Here is a 20,655-nt window from a genome sequence, read left to right as displayed (position 1 = left end):
ACATTTGTACTCCTTTAATGTCACTTTTCATGTCTAAATTGTGACTGTCACTGGCAAAAACTGTGAATATTAACATATTAGGTGGGTTTTCTCTGTTTTGTTTTATTTTACCAGTCTTAGAATTAGACAAAACATATTTTATTTACTGGTTGGCAATAACAAAACTAGATGTTGTTTAGATGATGTAAATAATGCAAGTAATTCAGTAATGGTTGCGTGTGTAATTACTTTTCTAATTCTTAATCCAAGTTGTTTTAAGCTGCTTGGACATGGTAGAAGTTAATTTCAAAATATTACATTTGATTGAACAGAAAGTTGATTTTTATTTCATAAATATTCTGTCTTTAAATAACATTTCTGCTATCAGGAAACACCACACATTACAATGCAGATATTATTTCTTTTTGAAAAGGTAATAGGTTAAAAAAGTAAATTTCGGAGCTAAACTTCGGAGCTTTTATAGCTTAAGCTAACTAAAACGGAAGCTAACAACACCTAATAATTACGTTTAAGATCCACAAATGGTAGAATTACTGTGACAATGTCACCGTTTCTTTTACTGCGACCTAAAACCTGATTCAAACCTGAGCTTTTCTTGAAGCCACTTGCGTCTCTTCTCGGTTAAATGGAAGGGAAAATGTACAGCAATACAAACATAGCAGCTAATTTAGCCTGATAAGTTTTTCCCGTTCGAAGTCAGCGTCTAACAGCAACGCTACGTCGTCACCATGGCAACAAGGGAATGGCGGAAGCGTTACGTCACTGGCACTTGAATCTTTTGGTTCCATTCACAAAATAATCGTTTTTCTCTTTAAAATCAACTAAAGTCATTCTGAGTTTAATGTGATCGGTGCTCGAATAAAGAATGACAACAGAGGAGCAACACAACTGACCCTAATTGTTCTCACACATTATCAGAAGGTATTTTCTAAATAAACAAATAAAGTTCAGAATCAGATTCTTTGAGTTTGAGTTTGTTATGGCCTGTTGTTTTACCCTAGCAATTATTACAGGCAGTAAGACAAAATTAGTCATTTGATTAGAGGTTAGAAAAGTGACAAGTGTCGTTATAGAAAATAATGTGCTGAATAAATAACTTATTGCATTTGAAAATGAATATATTGAACGCTACATTATTTGCATGTTAAAAATATTTACAGCTAATGTTATTTAGCTTTATTTTTTATTCATTTCATAGTTTTGTGTTGCAACATAGCTAGCTATCTCACTATCTTGGTAGCTAGCTAGCAAGATATATAGCTAAATAGAAAGATGGCCTTAGCTAGCTAGCTAAATAGATAGAGATAGATAGACTGATTGCTAGTTAGCTAGATAGTTAAGAAGTAGACAGACAGATAGATGACCTCCTTGTTTATATAAAAAAAAACCTGACTTCAGCTGATGTGCACTCTTTTTATATCAAATGTGTATCTCAGACAAACAGTTTAAAAGCACCTCTTTATCCCACATCTGGAAGACAAACCCCAGTGTGTTCTTGCTGAAATGTTTTGCAAAGAGCAGATGTTGGGTCTGTGCAGTGAAACTTTCCATCGAACTCCACCACAACTGGATGGAAACTCAGTTGATGTGTGACGGCACTCGCTTTGTGGTCGACATTGGTTCTTTTATACATGGGGCTGTTAATAAAGTCCCACATTCTGCATGGAAAGCTGTTTCCTGAGTGAGCGTCTGGCTTTGATTTGCTCTTTGACTCTGGGTTGTTTGTTCTTCTCATTCTAATTAGCTTCAAGAGTAATTTGTTGATTAACCAGCCTGCGCTTTCAAGAGACAGGCAAGAATTAAACTATCATTTTCCCACTAGAAAAGACTAACAATGTGGAAACTGCATCTGTCGCTGTTGTAAATCCAAACATCAAGCATTTAGTTGTAATTGTCAATATATCCTTTCATCTCTGTAATAGAGCTCAGGAAATAGACCAGTAAAGCAGACTTAATGATAAAAACGTTATTTCCCTTTTTCCTCATCAAACCTTCTGTTCAAATGGAGATAATAGGCTTAGATCCAGCCTCTTTTGGATCACTTTTCAAAATGTCTACTTATTCACTTTTTAAATTATGACAAAAACAAGGTATTAGCAAACATTTTTTTATTTTTGGAAATGTTTTCAAAACTATCCTATTGGCTTTTTAAGATTCTAGTTATGGGAACCATTGGCTCACTATTGGTTAAACCAATAACAAAATAGGGATTTTGTCATTTGATTCTTGTTACTGATATTAACCAGTGACAGTAAAGTGTTAAATCTTAACCTGAAATGAGTTGGAAACTAGAGAAGAGGATGAAAAGTGTCTATTTTCCATCAAAAAATTTTAATTTTAATTCGAATGCATATATGAACGCTAAACTGTTTTTTTTTTAAAAGGTTTGGCTGGTTTCACTCAGTGCAGTGAAAAATAGAACCACAACAGCTGAAAATGTAACAAATTTTGCAATTTTTGGTCCAAATGAACTGAGTCTACTGGACTATCAGGTGTGAAAACATCCTTAAAAATCTTTTTCACGATCCCTGATAAAGGGTTTGAAAAAGAAGCAGGGCCAAGTAACTCAATAACAAACCAGATTAAAAGTATGTAAAATGCACAGAATAAGGAAAAATAAATTATTTCAAACAAAGTGTCTTATCTTTGGAGTCAAACAATTATCCTTCTGCATGATTCAAGTCACATACCGTCTGCTTATCTCTCTATTTATAGTAGTAAATAAACAGACTCACACACTGACGCACCACATTTATCCACTGACACTCAATGACGAAGATAACACAAAATACTTTCAGCAAATTTAGACCATCAGCTGTACAGGGTCAGAGGTCAGACAGGCGTGAGCTCAGACACATTAAAGGTGAATGATGTGTGCACACGTGTTGCAGACGTGTAAACTCAGCATGCGCGGCACGTGTTGCGACCACAAACATGTTCCAGTCAGAAACCAACAAAACAACAGACTCACACTGTCAACAGTGAGTCAACAGGTTAGAGTGAAAACTGTGGGGAAAATCTCTTATTTGAGTTCCCTTCAGTGACTTATTAAATAAAAAAAGATGTGCAAAGCTAAGAAAGGTTTTCAATCAATGCTTTCAATTCCAACTATTCTCTCGTTTTTGGACAAATATTGCAGAATTAACCAAATTTACACAGAAATTTTTAATAAATGTGTAAAAACATAAAGACACTACCCTTGAGAACGCATTGAAAGAGTTTACCAGAAAAAAGTTGATTTGGGGGTTAATTACTCTTTAATTGGTTACTTTCGAAACTTCCTGTTGCAGATAGTGAACCATAAAGTGGATATTTACGAGTGAAAGTGGACAATTACTTTCACTTGTCCTAAAGTAGCAGTATGGAGGACCAAAGCTGTCATAAATAAGAATATAGAAATATTGATTTTTTGTTAGTTACTCTTTAAAACATTACTTTTGTAACTTCCTGTAGCAAATAGCGCTACTGTGCTGCAGTGCTAATGCTAGCTTGTTAACGAGAACCGTAAGTGGACATTTACTACTTGCTCTACAGTAACAGTATGGAGGACAAAGAATAAGAATAAATACATAAATAATTAAATTGCTCATTAGACCAACATAGACTCAAAAAGCAGCTTGAATAAATTAAATAAATGAGTTCCATTAAATGCAAGAAAATAATAAATGCACATGAAAATATATAAATGGGGGCAGTGGGTTAAGATAAAATAGGAACATATATTAATACCACATTAACTGGACAATTATTAAATAAATCTCGTCTTTTTATTTTGTTGCATGTAATGGGCCACTAATTTATTTGTAAAGCTCCTTTTGGCTGTAATTACAACAAGACATTTATTTATGTATTCATAATTATGGCAGGATTGGTCCTACATATAACCATAGCTGAAAATAACACATTTAACCAGTGTTATAAAGTCTGAGGTAATGACTTTATTACTCCTTATTTACGTTTATATCACCAGTTCATTGGTAATTTAAACTGTGTTCATTTTATTTCTGTCCTCTTCAGTTACGTTGTTAATACCAAACAGTTATGTTGGCATCACAGCTTATTTAAAAGTGAGGCAATCTTAATATTTAGACTTTAATTTGCTTTCACGTTAAGTAAATTAAATACTTGAAACGCCCTCCACTTCCTCCAGCCATTTTTTTACTTTTGACACAATCAGGTTGCTTTAAATTTGTTTACCATCCTTTGTTTTTTGTAAAGAATATGTTCTACTTACTTAAAACGTTGCTTTTGTCTAACAAAAACGTTTCTTGATAATACTTGTTTTATATTGCAATCTTGCCAACATTTGTTGAGCTGGCTTCAAAGCAACCAAAGGCTAAGTGTTAGCCTGAGTGTATCTCAAATTTATTTGAACACTATAAAGAAGATGAAAAGAAAAAGCTTGAAGAAAATGACTTTGTGTGGCATCAATTGTGTTCAAACAGCAACCCAATATTAAAATTTACAACCTTCCACCAAACTACCAACCAAGGCTTGGGTGGTAAAGCAGAAAGACTGTCGTCTGTTTGTGTCAGACAGTAAAAGTTCAGAGTCGTCAGAGTGTTTACGAGATGTTCCGTCGTAACCGAGAAAAATGGAGAAGAAAAACCAGAAGGAAACAGAAAGGAGGTGAAGGGGGGACAGCAGAGCTAAAAATCCAGCCGATCAGCAACGACAGCAGGTGGGAACAAAGAAAGTAACAAAAATCAATAAATGATGTCAAAAATATATGCTTCACACTGATGTTGGCTACTTTATTTCACTCAAAAACAATGTGAAAACTACAAAAAAATACAACAATAAGCATAAGATTCACCAAACAACATACAATGATTACTTTTTTTTTTTCTTTCTGGGTATTACAGTGATACATTAGGGCCATTGTTGGAAGAAAAAGAAATGAGTAAACTTCTTTAAAAAAACTCAGAAAACCTGATTTTTCTCAGAAATGTTCTTGGATAAATAGAGTTAATTCTGAGCTGAAATATTTAGTTTCAAAAGTAGAATTTTTTTTTTTTTTTACTTTTGAAACTCAGATTTGTGAGATTAATCTGAACATTTCTGAGTTTTTTGGTTGAAATGTATTCCTTTCTTTCTACAATGGTCCCAACCTTGTTGTGTTTTGATGATATTCTTTATTGAGTTGTATTTTAGAAAAGGAAACCAGTCAAATATTAAAAAAACAAAAACAAAACAAACCGTACATTCGTGGTCATACTATGGGTAGCGAACCCTATGTTGAAAACCTTTTCAATGAAGTCATTTATTCTAAAAATTTCTGAAGTATTTCACGATGGGGTGTTAAGGCCATTGCAGATAGAAAAAGAATACATTTCTGCCCATGAACTCCAAAAATGTGAGATTCTCAGAAATTTCTTTGAAAGATAAGGACATTTCTGAGCTTCAAAAGCTAAACATGTGAGAAAAACTCTCAGAAATGTTGAGACGTTTAAAATATTATGAGATTAACATCAAAATTTCAGATTTTTATTGATTTAATTTTTACATTTAGGACTCCTAGATTTTATTGTTTCCTTTCTTTTCTTTTTTTTTTCTCTCTAGACATTTTCGGAGATTTTCGGCATCTCCATGGCCCCTCTTCCAACATGGCGCCTCTATGCGTCGCCTAACGTGCATACACACTGGTTTACTGTAAGATGGCGGATTAGGGCCAAACAACAAAAATGAGTAAATATCTGCCAAAAAAAAGCTCCAAAATTTTGAAATTAAGCTAGATAAAACTTGGAAATTTACAAGTTTAATGAATGTAAAAAAAAAAATAAAAAAAAAAAAAAACTTTCGAAACTCGTAGAATTTCCAAAAGTCGCAAATTTTCGACTCGATTCTGAGTTGCCATGGCGACGCGATAACAAACAGCAATTTATCGTCCGAAACCGAGTGAAGCGGAGGATTGAAAAGCAGGAGAAAATGACGGAGGAGAGGTGAAAGGGCGGCACCAGGGGGAGACGACAAAGAAGGGAAACCAGCTAATGAGCGATGACAGGAGGAGGGGAAAGGAGGAGGAGAGAGCCGAGAATAAGGGGTGAGTACGAACCAGAACCCACCGTCTGGACCAGTCCTGTCTAGACCCTGAACGGCACACTTGTCCTTTTTTGTGCTGCTCTGTCCCGCAACCTTCCATGGAATATATTTGGAAAAAAAATAAAATAAAATAAAAAGAGCAGACAAATAGAAACAGGTGAGATTTGAGTTTTCTTCAGTAACTTTCTTTCTGATCATTCAGAAAAACATTTAGAGAAATGTTTGTTTTTTTTAGCTAAGAAATGTGTTTTATTATAGAAATAAACTCTTTACAGCAGTGTAATCTAAGATTGTTTAGTGTTAAATCCAGATTATTTTGTCATGTTAGTCAATTATTTGTACGCTCAGACCAAATTGTGCTAGCCTATTGTGGTTTTGAAATATTATAAATCTGACTAAAACTTTTAGCTAGCGGTTTGCTGTGGTGAGATTTAAACATTAGGAAATAAGGACAATAAATGTACATTTCAATTAAACTTAAGAAACTAGAACAGTTTTCAAGTAAATGATTATTGTAGCATATTTTGTCTTCCTTTTACTTTGAAGCCAGGACGTTTTTCTTGTCTTGTGTTGAATAAAAAAAAAAATAAAAAAAATAAAAAATAGCAGCACATGTGAAATTTGTGTTCAAAAATGCTGTATTGGTACTAAAGGGAAATTAAATGTTGTAACCCATGTCATCTTAATTTAAATTCTTCAGGGTTATTCATTTATCTCTCTCTCTCTATATATATATATATAATTAATTAATTTTTATTTATTTTTTCTCTCTTTAGTGAGGATAAGTTACCATAGCAAAAGATGGTTTACAACAATGAGTAGCTGCTTAATCTATTTTAGGTTCCCAGTAGGAACCATAAAGGACAACAGAATGGTGTGTGGTGGTGTATTTATAGGCTTTTTAATTCATAACTTTTTTCCCACTGATTGTTTTCTACCTTTAGACATTAAAAATCCATAAAAATGTGCTTCCGCCACTGATTTTTACACAGAGCTTTGAAGTTTGCAATGCTTCAGATTTAAAGTTTTATTATACATCTGGAAGGTATTCCTGTTACTATTCTGTCATAAAAAAGAAGCAAGGTCTTGATGTTGTGTTTAATAGTGTCTGCAAAACTAACACAGATTTGTTTTTCTCTTTTTTTCCCCAGATTGTCTCCAAACAAGTCAATCTGACAGCTCCTAGTTGATGCTGAATCACTTAGAGACATTTCTGCTTTCATTAAAAGGTTCTGCTACCAACAGATCCTAGTTTGGTTTTGAGGAAACCAAGTACTTTCTCCAGTCAGTTCAAGGATTTCACAGCAGAGTGCAGGATGGTTCCTGGAGTTCAGGATGTTGACTCAGCAAAGGGTGTCACAGTGAAACCAGGGAAGTCCATGTTCCTCTCGCTGCTGCTTGTCTGGTGTTTCCTGTTTGTGTCCCATGTTGGTGGCCTACGCAGCTTCACGCCTCAGCCTCTCCAGTCAGAGGTGACGTTGTCTGAACTCCCCAGTACCAATCGTCCTACAAATGCAGAGACGCACATGTCGCAAGAGACCGCCAATAAACCGTCCGTCTTGTTGGACTCCGAAGCAGAAAACCTGAAGGCTGAGAACAGCCTGAGGGCTAAACATGATAGAAAACTTGCAAGTTCCAACAACTTGTCTCAAAACCCTAAAACTAAGCCGCCAGGACGCCCTAAGTGCACCCACGAAATGTCGATAAGAGCCATCTTCAAGTACATCAACACGGCATTCTCCTTCCTGATCTTTGCTGTGGGGATCATCGGCAACGTCACCCTGTTGAGGATTATCTGCCAACATAAAAACATGAGGAACAGACCCAACGCCCTGATTGCCAGCCTCGCCATGGGAGACATACTGTACATCGTCATAGACGGCCCAATCAATGTCTACAAGGTACAGCTCCTCATGTCACCTGCAGCTTAATTCAGGGGTGCCAAACCCATCTTCATTTTGGGCCTTGTAGGGTTGCCAGATCTGAAGGTGCATCACACTAGCTAGCCCCTTTTAGTCCGCTTTAATCGAACTCGAGTTTGTTTACCTTGAAAGTCTGGTTTGTCTGGGGAGGTGGCCAAAAAAGCAAACTCTGGTGTGTCAAAAAACCTCGGTCTTGGTTTGGTTGAAGTGAACTCTGGTGCGGTTTGAATGCATATGTGAACGCCAAGCGAACCGCAGACTGCTCCAAAAGCAGGAAGTGGATAACAGCTCAGCACTTTGTATTGCCTTGTTGCTTAAAATGTGCTATATAAATAAAATTACCTTTACCTTTAGCGTTAGTGGGAGAAATTGCCTGTGGTTATTTACCAAAGACAAAAGAGAAGTCCTACAACCTTCTAAAATCTAACCCCACTCCATTTTTATTTGCATTTTGTGAAATATAAAGTTGCGCTCACTCTCTTCTTCTGGAGTTTTTGAGTCGTTTCCTTCAGTAGTTGTTGGTGCAGCGCCCCCACAGGTGAGGAGAGGAACAGGGTTTCAGTTAGTTTGGATTGTTTGACAGTACAGTGTGAAAGCGAACTGCACCAGCTGAAAATTTAGCAAATGTTACAACTTTGGTCTGTAAACAAACCGAGTCTGCTGGACTATCAGGTATAAAAACAACTCATCTCAACCTCCAATGAAACTCATGTTAATAGCACCAGATTTACAATGTGATAATTCACAACATTTGTGGTCGTCCTTCATTATGTCCATTATTCTGACCAGAACCAGATTGTGTGACACCTTATGATTTTACACAGGGACTTATGTTGAGAAATACTGCTTACATAGTGAACCTTGACTGAGCAATGAGTAATCATTGATGATTCTAGACATTTCAAAATAAATTAATAAATGCAATAACACAGCATTTCATTAAAACATTGTGCCTTTCAGCCACACACAATTATTTCAAAACAATTTTTCTATGAACCCTAAAAACTCACTAACTGTAGTGAAAAGCTGTCCAAACTTTAACAACCCATCCAAAGGTGTTTTTTTGCTAACACTCCTCACACACACAAATCACAAAGACTTTGTGGCATTTTGTCAGTCTGCTGAAGCTTTGTTGGTGTTTTCTTGTGTGCAGCTCCTGGCAATGGAGTTCCCATTCGCCGACCAACCGTTCGGTCAGTTCCTCTGTAAGTTGTTGCCCTTCATTCAGAAGACTTCGGTCGGCATCACCGTCCTCAACCTGATTGCTCTCAGTGTGGACAGGTAACGCACAAACGCACAATGTCCACGCCAACTCATACGGCCGAGTGTTAGTGCCAAGAAAATTAAAAATAAGTAGGAGAATAAAGGCATGGTATTACAAGAATAAAGTCATAATGTTACAAAAATAAAGTTGTAATATTACAAAAATAAAGTTATAATATTCTTAGTTGTTTTGAAGAAATCATAAGATAAATGCATTGTAAACATATTTGGTAAGATGTGATGTTTTTGAATAAAAGTCCAAATAAAACTTGTGGTCATAACTTGACAAGATGTGAAAGATTTAATTAGGTTCTGTGTTTGTAGCACTAAAACAACCAAAACATACAACATTGTTTCCGTTAGTAAACGCGGTCTGAGCGCTGTTGGTGAACCTAAAACTGGTCTCATTTTGTGTGCAGGTACCGTGCGGTGGTGTCCTGGTCTCGGATTCAGAGCAACGGCATTCCCATGGAAACGGTGGTGCAGATTGTCGTGATCTGGATGCTGTCTGCCTTACTGGCCGTGCCGGAGGCCATCGGCTTCAACCTGCACCGCTTCAACATCGCCAGCAACGTTACCATTAGTACCTGCCTAGTGAGGCCCGAGACCTCCTTCTTGAAAGTGAGTCCTACTTTTACCACCACTGGTGTCCAACTGCACAGCACGATGATCGGCCTCCAGCCGTCTGCTCCTCTTTGTTGTTCTAGGCGAGGCCTCTTTGACTCAGATAGGTTAGCTGCATTTCCTGTTTACAAACCTGCTGCAGGAAGCCACTTAAATCTGAACCCAGGTCATGTGATTTACGGTCAACCATTAGGCAGACCACTTTTCACACTGCTACTAAAACCAAAACTGAAGCAACAGTTAAAATAACCTTTTAATCAGTGAAATTAACCTTCCAGTTAAATATCAGGATAAAAGGGTTAGGTACATCAGTCTGAGGTCACCGCAGAATATCATGTTTATTTGCATTAAGAGTTAAATGCTCAGTCGCTGCTCTCGTTTAACCCAGTGAGCTCCAGTTTTCAGCTCAAAGTGAGATTTATATTCCTGCTCTAGATTCATTTATCCAACTGTCATAACAATGCAACTGTTTTCTAGCAAACAGTAGCTCACAACAAACTGTAAAAACTGAAAATCACATCTATCTAGTATTGAATTATTCATTTGTTAATGTATTTTCCTATAACTATGACTATTATATAACTATAATAGAGTTGCAACTAAAAATTAGCTCATTCTACAAACTTTTCATTTAACCACTTAGTCATTTTTCTGCTCCCGTTATCCAATCAGTTTTAGTTTTTCTCTCTTCCGGTTTGGTCTTGTTGCTCCTTCAGTAAACCTTTTAATGTCACTTTTACTCTGCAGCATGTTTCGTCTCAAATGTTTGTTTTGTTGCCTGAGTGAAATCCATGCAGTCGTTCATTTATTTCTACACCAAAGAAGACAAAAGGAAGAGAGGGGAATGACTGGTGCTTATCTCCAGCGGTTCTGAGTGAAATCTAATCAGAGAAATTAGGCAGGAAAACAGTCATTGTGGGAAGTCGGCAAACATCCGGCAGGATCAGGGAATCAGCATGAATGGATAATGCAGTTAGCAAAGTGACAAGTTATCAATGAGACTTAGAAGAAGACACAGTAATTCAGGTAAATTGCAGGTTTACAACATACGCTTATGTTGGAAATAGAGTTTCTGCACACATAGGACCATCATGCAACTTCACATTTTCCATGTTTTTCCTGCTTCCGTTTGGGTTCCAACTGCTTCCAAAAACAGCTTCAAAAAGACACCCAGTCGTTTTGTTGGCAATACGTTAATGTTTTTTAGTGTCTGGAAAGTGAACAGTTTTCAAAAACGTCCTGATTAAGAAATCACATTGCACCTTGCTCTTACCTAGGAACCCAGGCAGAACTCTTCCCTATTGCCTAGCAACCCAAGCAGAACTCTGCCCCGTTGCCTAGCAACCCAATCAGAGCTCCAGCACATTCTAAAACTCAGGATTGTTATTTTAGGAGCCAGAGTTTAGGAATGAGATCCAAACTTTCAATTTCATGTATATGTAACATCCATTCTTTGGGGCCTTGCTAGTAAAACACAACCAGTCTGATGCTGAGGGTTCTCCATCTTCTCTTTCACCTGCTGCACAAATTAGGCGACTCAGCATTATGCAAAATTCACCATTTATACTTACATTTGGGTCTCAACTGCTTCTAAAAACAGACCAAGAGCTTAAAATAAACACCAAACCGGTTTTTGGCAACAAGTTAATGTTATTTGATGTCTGGAAAATGAGCCGTTTCAAAAACATCAAGACTCTTAAATCACATTCCACAGCCACTGGGCCGTTACCTAGCAACCCCAACCAAGTCCAGCCCCGTTACCGAGCAACCAGAACATTTGGCCAACTAGTTACTGACCCTTTGCAACTAGGTCACTTAATCATTCGAGGCACCATGATGGACGTTGGAAGTGAGGGACAGGAGTATTGAACTGAGCGACTGAAGTTGTTTTTCCTGGTTGTTTCTGTCAGTTTATTCATGGCTTCTACTTTTTGAGTCGAGCTAATTCGTCTCTGAACAACGAAGGGGTAGGCCAGCAGCAGATTATCTGGATTTAAAGTGACAGAGGCCCTAAAACGGCTCATTCTCAAAGAAACTACAAAACAGGCCTAACTGAGCAGACTAAAATCCCATCATCTGTGCAAAAAAATGTGATGAACATCCTGACCTGTTCAAGGAAGCATAATGTCCCCTTTAACTTGTCTGTTTTCAGTTCTACATCAAGTTCAAGGATTGGTGGATATTTGGCTTCTACTTCTGCATCCCTCTGACCTGCTCGGCGATTTTCTACGGCCTCATGACTCACGAGCTGCTCCGGCACGAGAAGGGAGATCTAAAGCGCTCACTGGGTGAACAACTGAAACAGGTACGCAGAATACGTTTAAAGCAGGGGTGTCCAAGGCACGGCCCGGAGCCCGTTTGTGACCCTGGAAATGGTTTTCTTTGGCCCCAGACCTCAAGTCAAGAATGATGAAAAAAATAAAATAAAAATGAAAAAACCGGCCTTCAAAATATAAAACAATTTGTGATCAAAAGAATTTGGAAATTTCTTCTTTTTTTTTTAAATGAGGCAACAGTCCTAAGCCTTTTTTATGTTTTGGATCTTGAATGTCACACACATTTCATAAAAACTATTAATGTTGAGCAGGTTTGATCGTGACAGGCCCATGTAGAACACGTCTCCTTTCTGGGCGGGTTGATGCTTGAGCATTCATCTTGTCTATATTTATTCTTTGAACAGCTGAACGCGGCTTCTTCAAGAATCGGTAAATTGTTTCTTAGGATGAACTGAGACTCCATGATTGTAGAAAGTTCTGATGACTCCTGTTGTACATGCAGAAATTAATAATCTGAACTCAAGTAAATAACCTCTTCAAACACACTAAGGTTTGAATAAATGTCCTCTCTGCAGCGCCGCGAAGTGGCCAAGTCTGTGTTCTGCCTGGTGGTGATCTTTGCCCTCTGCTGGCTTCCTCTTCACTTCAGTCGGCTCCTGAAGTTGATGGTCTACGACCCAAACGACCCTGGCCGCTGTGAATTACTGAAGTGAGTGCCAAAACTTAAACCGAAGGCTGAGTCATTTTTAAATTTGTGGTTTTGTTCTGAAAGCCTCGCCTCCTGTCGGTTGCAGCATACTGCTGGTGCTCGACTACTTCAGCATCAACTTGGCGACCATCAACTCCTGCATCAACCCCATCATCCTCTTCTTCGTCTCCAGGAAGTACAGGCACTACTTCATGGTAAGGATGTCTTGTTCTTTGGCTTCCTGGTTTGTTGTTACGTAGCAAGAGACTCTGTGCTTCGTCCTGGGCCAGTGCGACGTCACAGTGAGGTCACGGGGTCATGAGAGACAGATCTAAAACACAGAAAGGTCGCGACCTCTGATAAAGTGTTTGTGGGAAGACAGTAGAAGCTTTCTGGTTAAGAGGAGTGCTCCACTCAGGAGTGACATATTTACTGCCCTGTTCTTTTTATATTCTGGGAATTTTGGGACAAATTTTCCCCTTTATCTCCATGTTATGTTGCTTCATAAGTGTGCTGCACCAAGAGCAAAATTTGAATGCAAAAGATTCAGCAGGCAGTTTTTTGATATTTAGCTAACTTTTCTCATATCTAACACACTTTCATCTGAGTAACTGTCATATCTTCACCCGCCTTGCCTGCTGATGGTGGTCAGAGGACCAGGTGGCGCTCGTGCATGGCAGCCTTGCTTCAGTCAGAGGCCTGCCACTATCAGCATGTGAATGTCTGCGTGAATGGGTGAATGACCGAATGCAGAGTGAAGCACTTTGGGGTTCTCTGGACTTGATAAAGCGCTATAAAATTATAGGATATAAACCACTTGAGAAATTCTTCCACACATCCTTGGCCACAGAGCCCACTTTTTGGTCATTGGTGGGGTCGGCTTGAGCACAATGGGAAAATGATCAGGAACAACAAGTATATTTCCAATGCCCTCCTTCGACTTCTCTAGGCAGAGAAAGTCTGTAGATACAAGTTCATAGGGGTACTGCTGTGGATGCTGACAAGAGGAGCGCCGACACTTCTTGTGGGAGTCGTCCTTCGTCTTCACACTGCTCACACCAAGATTTGATGTCCTGGAACATATTTGGCCAGTAGAATCTCTCAGTTATCAACTGAAGAGTTCTCTAAAAGCCTAAAGGCCTCAGCGTTGGCATACTCCACTGGGCGGAGGTGCACTCAAGATGGACTTGACGCAGACATCCGCACAAGGATACATTTTATGACCACGTGTGTACTTGGTGTCACACAGTGTCGGCATGAGCAAAGCAGCCGCTCTGGATCAAATATAATGTAAATATAGTTTTTTATGACAGCCAATGTTTTCTTTGTTTGTTGTTTCGCCAAAACTGCTAAATTGCCCCCAAAAACCTGCATTTGATTTACACAGCCTCAGTGTTCTGTTAAATGATGAAGGTGGATAAAATAAAAAATAAGGGACATCTTGGATCTGTTTCTTGATTCCCTCTGCAGACACCATGTGGTCCAGATACTGCACCTCCTTCTTCATCAACTGGCACATCAAAGACCAGCTGGATGTGTTCCAGATTCTCCTCAAATGTTTTAGAAAATATTATGAGGTCATCAAGGTAACTGAGCAGGTGAGTGAAATTCAGATCTGCGAGGAATGGATGGGGTACTCTGAAGCCCGAATAGCATTCTGTTGGCCTCAAATAGCCCGATGGGCGCTCTGAATGGAGTTTTGTGTTTATCATGCGCTGCCACTTCCACTTGCCAGTAACCTGACGCTGGATCCAGCCTGGAGAAATATTTAGCTTGCCCCAAAGCCTCTAATACTTCCTGTATTTGATGTATTCGTGGTAGAGGGAATATGTCACGTGTGGTGCAGGAGTTGAGTTTTCTGTAGTCAATACAGAACCTTAATGAATCATCTTTCTTGTTGGCCTAGAAAGTCTGGTTCGTTTGAGGAGGTGTGAATGCACAGTCGAAATCTGATGTGGACCAAAAATGTGAACTCTGGTCTGCCTAAAAGCCTAGATCTCAGTTTGGTTGAAGTGAACTCTGGTGCGGTTTGAATGCATATGTGAATGCCAAGCACACTGGAGGCAGCTCCAAAAGCAGGAAGTGGACTACAGAGCAGGGCATTCTGGGTAAATACAACCAAAATAAACATGTGAGAGTTTGGTGTTAGTGGGAGAAATTGCATGTAGTTATTTACCAAAGAGAAAAGAAAAATCCAACAACTGCTAAAACCTCACATCACTCCATTTTTGCTTAAATTTTATGAAATGGAGTTGCACTCAGTTTCTTCTTCAGAGGTTTTCTGTGGTTTCCTTCAGAGCCTCCCGGTGCAGCACCACCACAGTTGAGGAGGGTGAGTAGGTTTCTCAAAGGGTTTGGTTTGACCGATACAGTACAGTGTGAAAGCAAACCACAAACTGAAAATGTAACAAATGTTGCAATTTTTCAAAAGTCATATTGCTATGTTTCACAACTGAAGAGCTTCTGTGCAGTTAGTATTACTAACATAACTGATTGGCTTTACGGTTGTAAACATGGTAATATATGACAGTCTTTTTTAGACATTTCCATTTTAAATGTGGTGAAAGTGTGCAAAATGTGAGAAAAGTAAGCTAAATATCAAAAAACTGTGCTAAATCTTTTGCGTTTATATTTTACACTTTGCAGCCCTTAGTTAAGGAAACAAAGACAATCCGATCAGCTCTGTAGCTATCGCTAACGGGGATCGTTGCAGACCCAAACCCAAATCAGCTGGAATATTCAAAATCTGCTGGTGAAGACTTCAGATTGAGAAGGAAGCAACACCAGGAAAAAATAAAAATGATCAGATTAAAAAACTCAGAATTAGGAAAAAGTGAAACAAGGATTTTTAAAAAATTATTTTGTATTTTGTTGAACTATTCAGAAAAGGAACTTTTCAAAAACGGAAAACAGGAAGATAGTTTTAATTTTCAAATGTTTTGCCTTTTTTTCTCCGATTTCAGCAGCTACAACCATGTATTGTTGTATTTTTTTTCATACTGTCCCAAATGTTTTCAGAATGACAGTGATGCTGCTGAAACACACTCAGAAAGTCACTGAGTGATTTTACGAAATATATCTGGATAAGTTTTTCTCCATCATCATAAAAAAAAATAATAATTTTAGACTTTTAATCCTTCTGTTAGGCTTCTCTCTGTCTCTTAAGTAATTTTTAAAATTGTATGTAAGATGATAATTTTCAAAGGTTCTAAATTAGCATAAAATGCTAATTTAGTCTTTTCTGTGTCCCTATTGACTAAATAAACTATGCTAGTAGTGTAAAGTGAATGTTATGTTGAATCTAAGTCCCATAAACTACAGATTAAGTGGAGTTGTAGTTTTATTCTGGCAACAGGATTGGATTTAAATGTACTTTTTGGTGTCACAGTGACCGCCGGCAGCTTTATCTTCGTTCTGATGGAAACCATTTCCAGCTGGGACATTCTCTTCCTGTCTGCGAAAGCACTGACTCAGTTGAATTTGCCTTTTGTGGCTCTAGTCCAGGACTAAAATGCTTAAAGTTTCAGCCATGTCATCCAGGTTATCTTGGCTCGGCCTTGGAGAAAAGAAATCCATCAGGTCAAGAAAGGTCAAGCCTGTTTACTGGGAATTAAGTTGTCACAAAATAGCTGGTGTCACAAATACTGAAATAAAGATTGTTACGACGGTGGAGTTTAAAAACGGAGGTCTACAGAGAGTTCAGACATTAAAATGAAAGAGACCAGAACCTGGTTGTAAATCTGCTGTCCGTCTCCATCAGAAACATAATTTTAAAGACACAGAACAGATTTAAACACCAGCGACAGTCACTGGTGTTTAATAATGAGAAAAAGTTAATAGTCTTGGTTACATCCTTCACTGTTGCTTCTTTCTACCTGATTTTCTTCTTTGTTAATTGGCCAAAAAGAAAAATCAGAAAGAGGAGGGAAGATGGGATATACTGAGTTGGATTGTAGCAGATCAATATAAACAGTATTGATCCATGTACTTCAATTATTTAATGTTCCTGATGCCAGATTGTGTGTTTAGACTGACTGAATTAAATGGTGTGAAACAGATTCAGGAACAGCTTCCCAGTGGCCGAGTGAAGGACAGAAAACAGACAAACTGACAGAAACCAAGTCTGTTTAATAAAATCAATCACATTTTACTCTAATTATGTTTCCAGTAACTTTTATCAAGTTATATGCAGATGATATTGTCACTTATATTTCAGAAACATTTGATTCAACCTCATATTTGAATGTTTTAATGGAAAGAAAAACTAAATTTTGACTTGTTAAGCACTTGGCATGAGCTCAGATGTGTCAGATGCAAAAGTCTTGAGTCATCCCTTATTTCTCTATTATTTTGCTTACAATCAGAATCTCTTGTAGTCTGAATGTCTGCCAAAGAGTTTATTTGGACTTTGTTCCAGGAAATGTTCAGCTGAATGTTTATTCCTTTGTTCAGCCTGTTCAGGCGCTGCCAATTTGTTTAAAAAGTCCAAAATACTTCACAGTTTTTCAAGTTAAACACTAATTTTAAAAAGCTATTTGGAGGCTATGAGGAAATGTTGTTTGACTCAAAGACTTTCCCCCAGCTGATAATGAACATTTTGAACAGAGTAAAAGAGAAAAAACATCATTTTGACTTGCTAAGCACTTGGCATGACCCCAGATGTGTCTTCTATTTGCTATAGTGTTGTGCAAAAGTCTTGAGTCATCCCTTATTTCTCTATCATTTTGCTTACAATCAGAAAAGCTATCTGAAGGCTGAGAAAATTGTGTACGACTCAAAGACCTTTTCCTCCGGCTGAGACTGAACATTTTGAACAGAGTAAAAGGGATGACCCTGCCTGTCTCTGTGTTTCTCCGTCTCCCTGTAGAAGATGCTGTTTTGCTGCTGTTACTCTCGGCCTTTCTTCAGCAACCTGCAGACTCTCCAACGTGGGACCAGTCAGCGGTTAAAAAACTCCGACCACTGAGGGACTCACCTCCACAGAAATGTTTTCACATATGACCCATAAAGTTATGATGGATCTTATATGAGCTCTTCCAGTTTTGAGAAAACAGTTAAAATGTCAGGAAAAGTAGATATTTTAGACACTATTTGAGCAGTTTTTCCCAGAAAGGAGATGAAAAACTGTGTTTAGATGATCACCTTTATCCTCATCCACCAGTTTGACAACCTAAAAGTGCAATTCACAATAATAATTAAATCAAATAGAGGATATTACTGGTTTTACTGAAGAAGGTGTAAGCATAGGTTGTGGATGAAACTAATGTTCATCAGCGCCATCTAGTTAAACCAGTAATACTAAAAACTACATCTGATACGTGTATTTAAAAGATAAGCAAATATTTTACCATAAAATAACAAAAGATACCCTAAAAACTGTACCGTAAAATAAAAAGCAGAGTAAAAAGGCTAAAATGTCCAGCAGTCTTACGGTAAAAGTTCACTGGAGCCACTAATCCAGCGATCATGGCATCTATAAACAGGAAGACATTATTTTCAAAACAAGACTGGAACTTCAAGCAGGATGTAAATACAACCTCCATTTTTACTCTACAGAACATATTACTTATTTATCACTGAGCTTCATTTAAACAGCTGAGATAAATCTCACCTCCACGTCCAAAAAGAAACAACTGACGCCACAAACTGTAAAAGGTTTTACTCACCGACGGGTTTAAAACACGGATTATTTTATTCACGTTCCTTCTTATGGTTGCAGAGTCTCGTTTTCTTTGTAAATTTCGCCATATAACTCTATTAATAAATACATTTTTTGAATTAGCTGTAGCTTTTAGCTGGAGGAACCGTTAGCAAACAAAGCAGAGCTACGCTCCGTTTTCTACTTCGACTTCACATTTTTATCTAGATCCGGGTAAGCAAGGAGAGGATGCCATCTAGTGTTTGTAAATACAAACTGCAGGCCATGTTAAAATAGATGGAAGCACTTATTTCGCGTCACATCAATCACGTAATCAACTGCCGGATGTTACTGCTGACGCAACAGACGAAGTAGACGACAGGAAGTAGTAGGAGGATGATGTTTTGTTTTTTTCAGGTGACGTGCTTGAGCCAGTAGTGACGTTTTCAGGAAACAGGAAGTCATAAACTGCTGGATACTTATCAAGACTGATCAATTTAAACAGTAAAAGGATAAAAATATGAATTTAATCTAAATTTATTTTAAAATAACTGCTAGAATTAAACAATGGTTTTTGCTATCTGTGATTTTGTTGAAGAAATTATTTCACTGGACTCTGAGTTCAGTGTTTAGGGCTGAAACAATTAATCGAATTAATCATGATTCATCGATTATTAAAATAATCGTCAACTAATTTTGTAACTGAGGAGTTGTTAACTTGATAATAGACTCAAAAAAGGCAATTTGCTGAAAGAAAAACATGTTCAGAGCAGCAGTTAAGCCAAAATTAAACTAAGAATATATACATTTAGCGTGAAAACAAGTTTTTTTTTTCCTATAATATATTCAGGACATTCAAGTTGCACATTTTTAGCTTCTGTAAAAAAAAAAAAACAAAACAAAAAAAACTTTTGTTAACCAATTATTAGTTAATCCAACAAATATCAACAGATCCGAGCCTTTCACATGTTGATTTAGGCAGTTTTAGCTGCAGATGCATCATTTGCTACAAATAATCAAGCATTCACTAATGGTTTGCATTTTAAGCAACAAAATGTTTATTTATAAAAGGAATTTAATAGTTTATTTGCATTTTTTATGCATTTCGAATTTTGTATGGAATCAGCCTAAGTAGCTAAATGGAAAATGACTAAATGTGACATTATTAAATCTGATTAATTGTAAAAACAATTAATTAGTCAAATAAGTTGTATCAAAAATATTCAGAGTGAGGCTATGCTGCTGCAATATAGTACTAATATAAAATTAATTTGACCGACTGAAGAACTGTGCAGACAGATAAGGTTCTTGTTTGTTTTTATCAGTCAGAACCAGCCGGCTTCCCTTAGATCTCAACCACTAATCAAGTCGTAGTTCCTGGAGGAGGAAGTGAAAATCCCAGAAATGGTTTTACCTCATTAACACGGACAGGATGGACGTAAAGTTTTCTACATCCACTGCATGAGACTGTGGGTGAAGTCATGGGAAAGTGAGAGATTAAATCTGCTTTGCATTTAGTCCCAAAACAACAACAGTTTCTCTCTTTACTGAAATTTGTGGCGCCTTAGAGGAATTAAAGCAGGCATATGAATAAGAATCAGATTTTGTTACTCTATGTATTTGTTTGCCATATTGTTTTTAAAATATTTAAAACTCCAATAAGTTTGTGAAAATCCAAGGAAAAGAAGCGTAACCTGTCCTTTAGCGGCCTCTGGGGGCTGAAGTTTGTATTACACCCATTTTATTTAATCTTTTTCATTATAAACGTAATAATGATGTATAAAGTCAGATGTTGTGATGCATTAAGAAGCCATTTTAATGTGTTTTTTTGTTTGTTGTTGTTTTTATTAGTTGTGTTTATCAATAAAATTATATAACCCTTAAACTACATAATGAATATTTGCTTTATTTGTGACTGATTCATTTCCTGCTCTATCAGTCAAACATATTTTGTATTTAATCATTTAAACACGTTCACATCTTTCTGGGCTCTTTAGTTACTTTTACACTACATTTACTTGGTTGAGACGCTTCAAAATATTTTATATTTTCCAGATTTATTTTTCGTTAGTGCATAGTAATAAATACCTTTTAGAATACATTTCTTTTTCAAAGCATAATTTTTAATCACTTAATAAATATGAACAAAACTTATTCATTTATGTGTTTCAAACATTGTCTCCATATTTTATCTCATTTTTG

At 37.3% G+C, this 20,655-nt stretch overlaps 1 protein-coding gene across 2 annotated transcripts; it reads left to right on the top strand.

The window, feature by feature from the left end:
- The first annotated feature begins 4,561 nt into the window (after positions 1-4,561).
- LOC106928804 (endothelin receptor type B-like) lies at positions 4,562-20,346 on the top strand. Of its 2 annotated transcripts, XM_015005297.2 has the most exons (9): positions 4,562-6,199; positions 7,194-7,943; positions 9,118-9,245; positions 9,647-9,848; positions 12,004-12,156; positions 12,703-12,836; positions 12,922-13,030; positions 14,286-14,413; positions 17,683-20,346. In XM_015005297.2, the coding sequence occupies exons 2-8, from the start codon at positions 7,359-7,361 to the stop codon at positions 14,403-14,405; spliced, it is 1,431 nt and encodes a 476-aa protein (XP_014860783.2). In that variant the 5' UTR covers positions 4,562-6,199; positions 7,194-7,358; the 3' UTR covers positions 14,406-14,413; positions 17,683-20,346. The 2 variants fall into 2 exon arrangements, with proteins under 2 accessions (XP_014860783.2, XP_087871945.1); XM_088015819.1 differs by lacking the exon at positions 14,286-14,413.
- Positions 20,347-20,655: the final 309 nt, after the last annotated feature.

This window comes from Poecilia mexicana, unplaced genomic scaffold (genome assembly GCF_051168715.1).
Source record: "Poecilia mexicana isolate PSO_F unplaced genomic scaffold, ASM5116871v1 scaffold_18, whole genome shotgun sequence".
NCBI classification, from domain to species: domain Eukaryota; kingdom Metazoa; phylum Chordata; class Actinopteri; order Cyprinodontiformes; family Poeciliidae; genus Poecilia; species Poecilia mexicana.
This window is presented reverse-complemented; position numbering and strand designations above follow the sequence as displayed.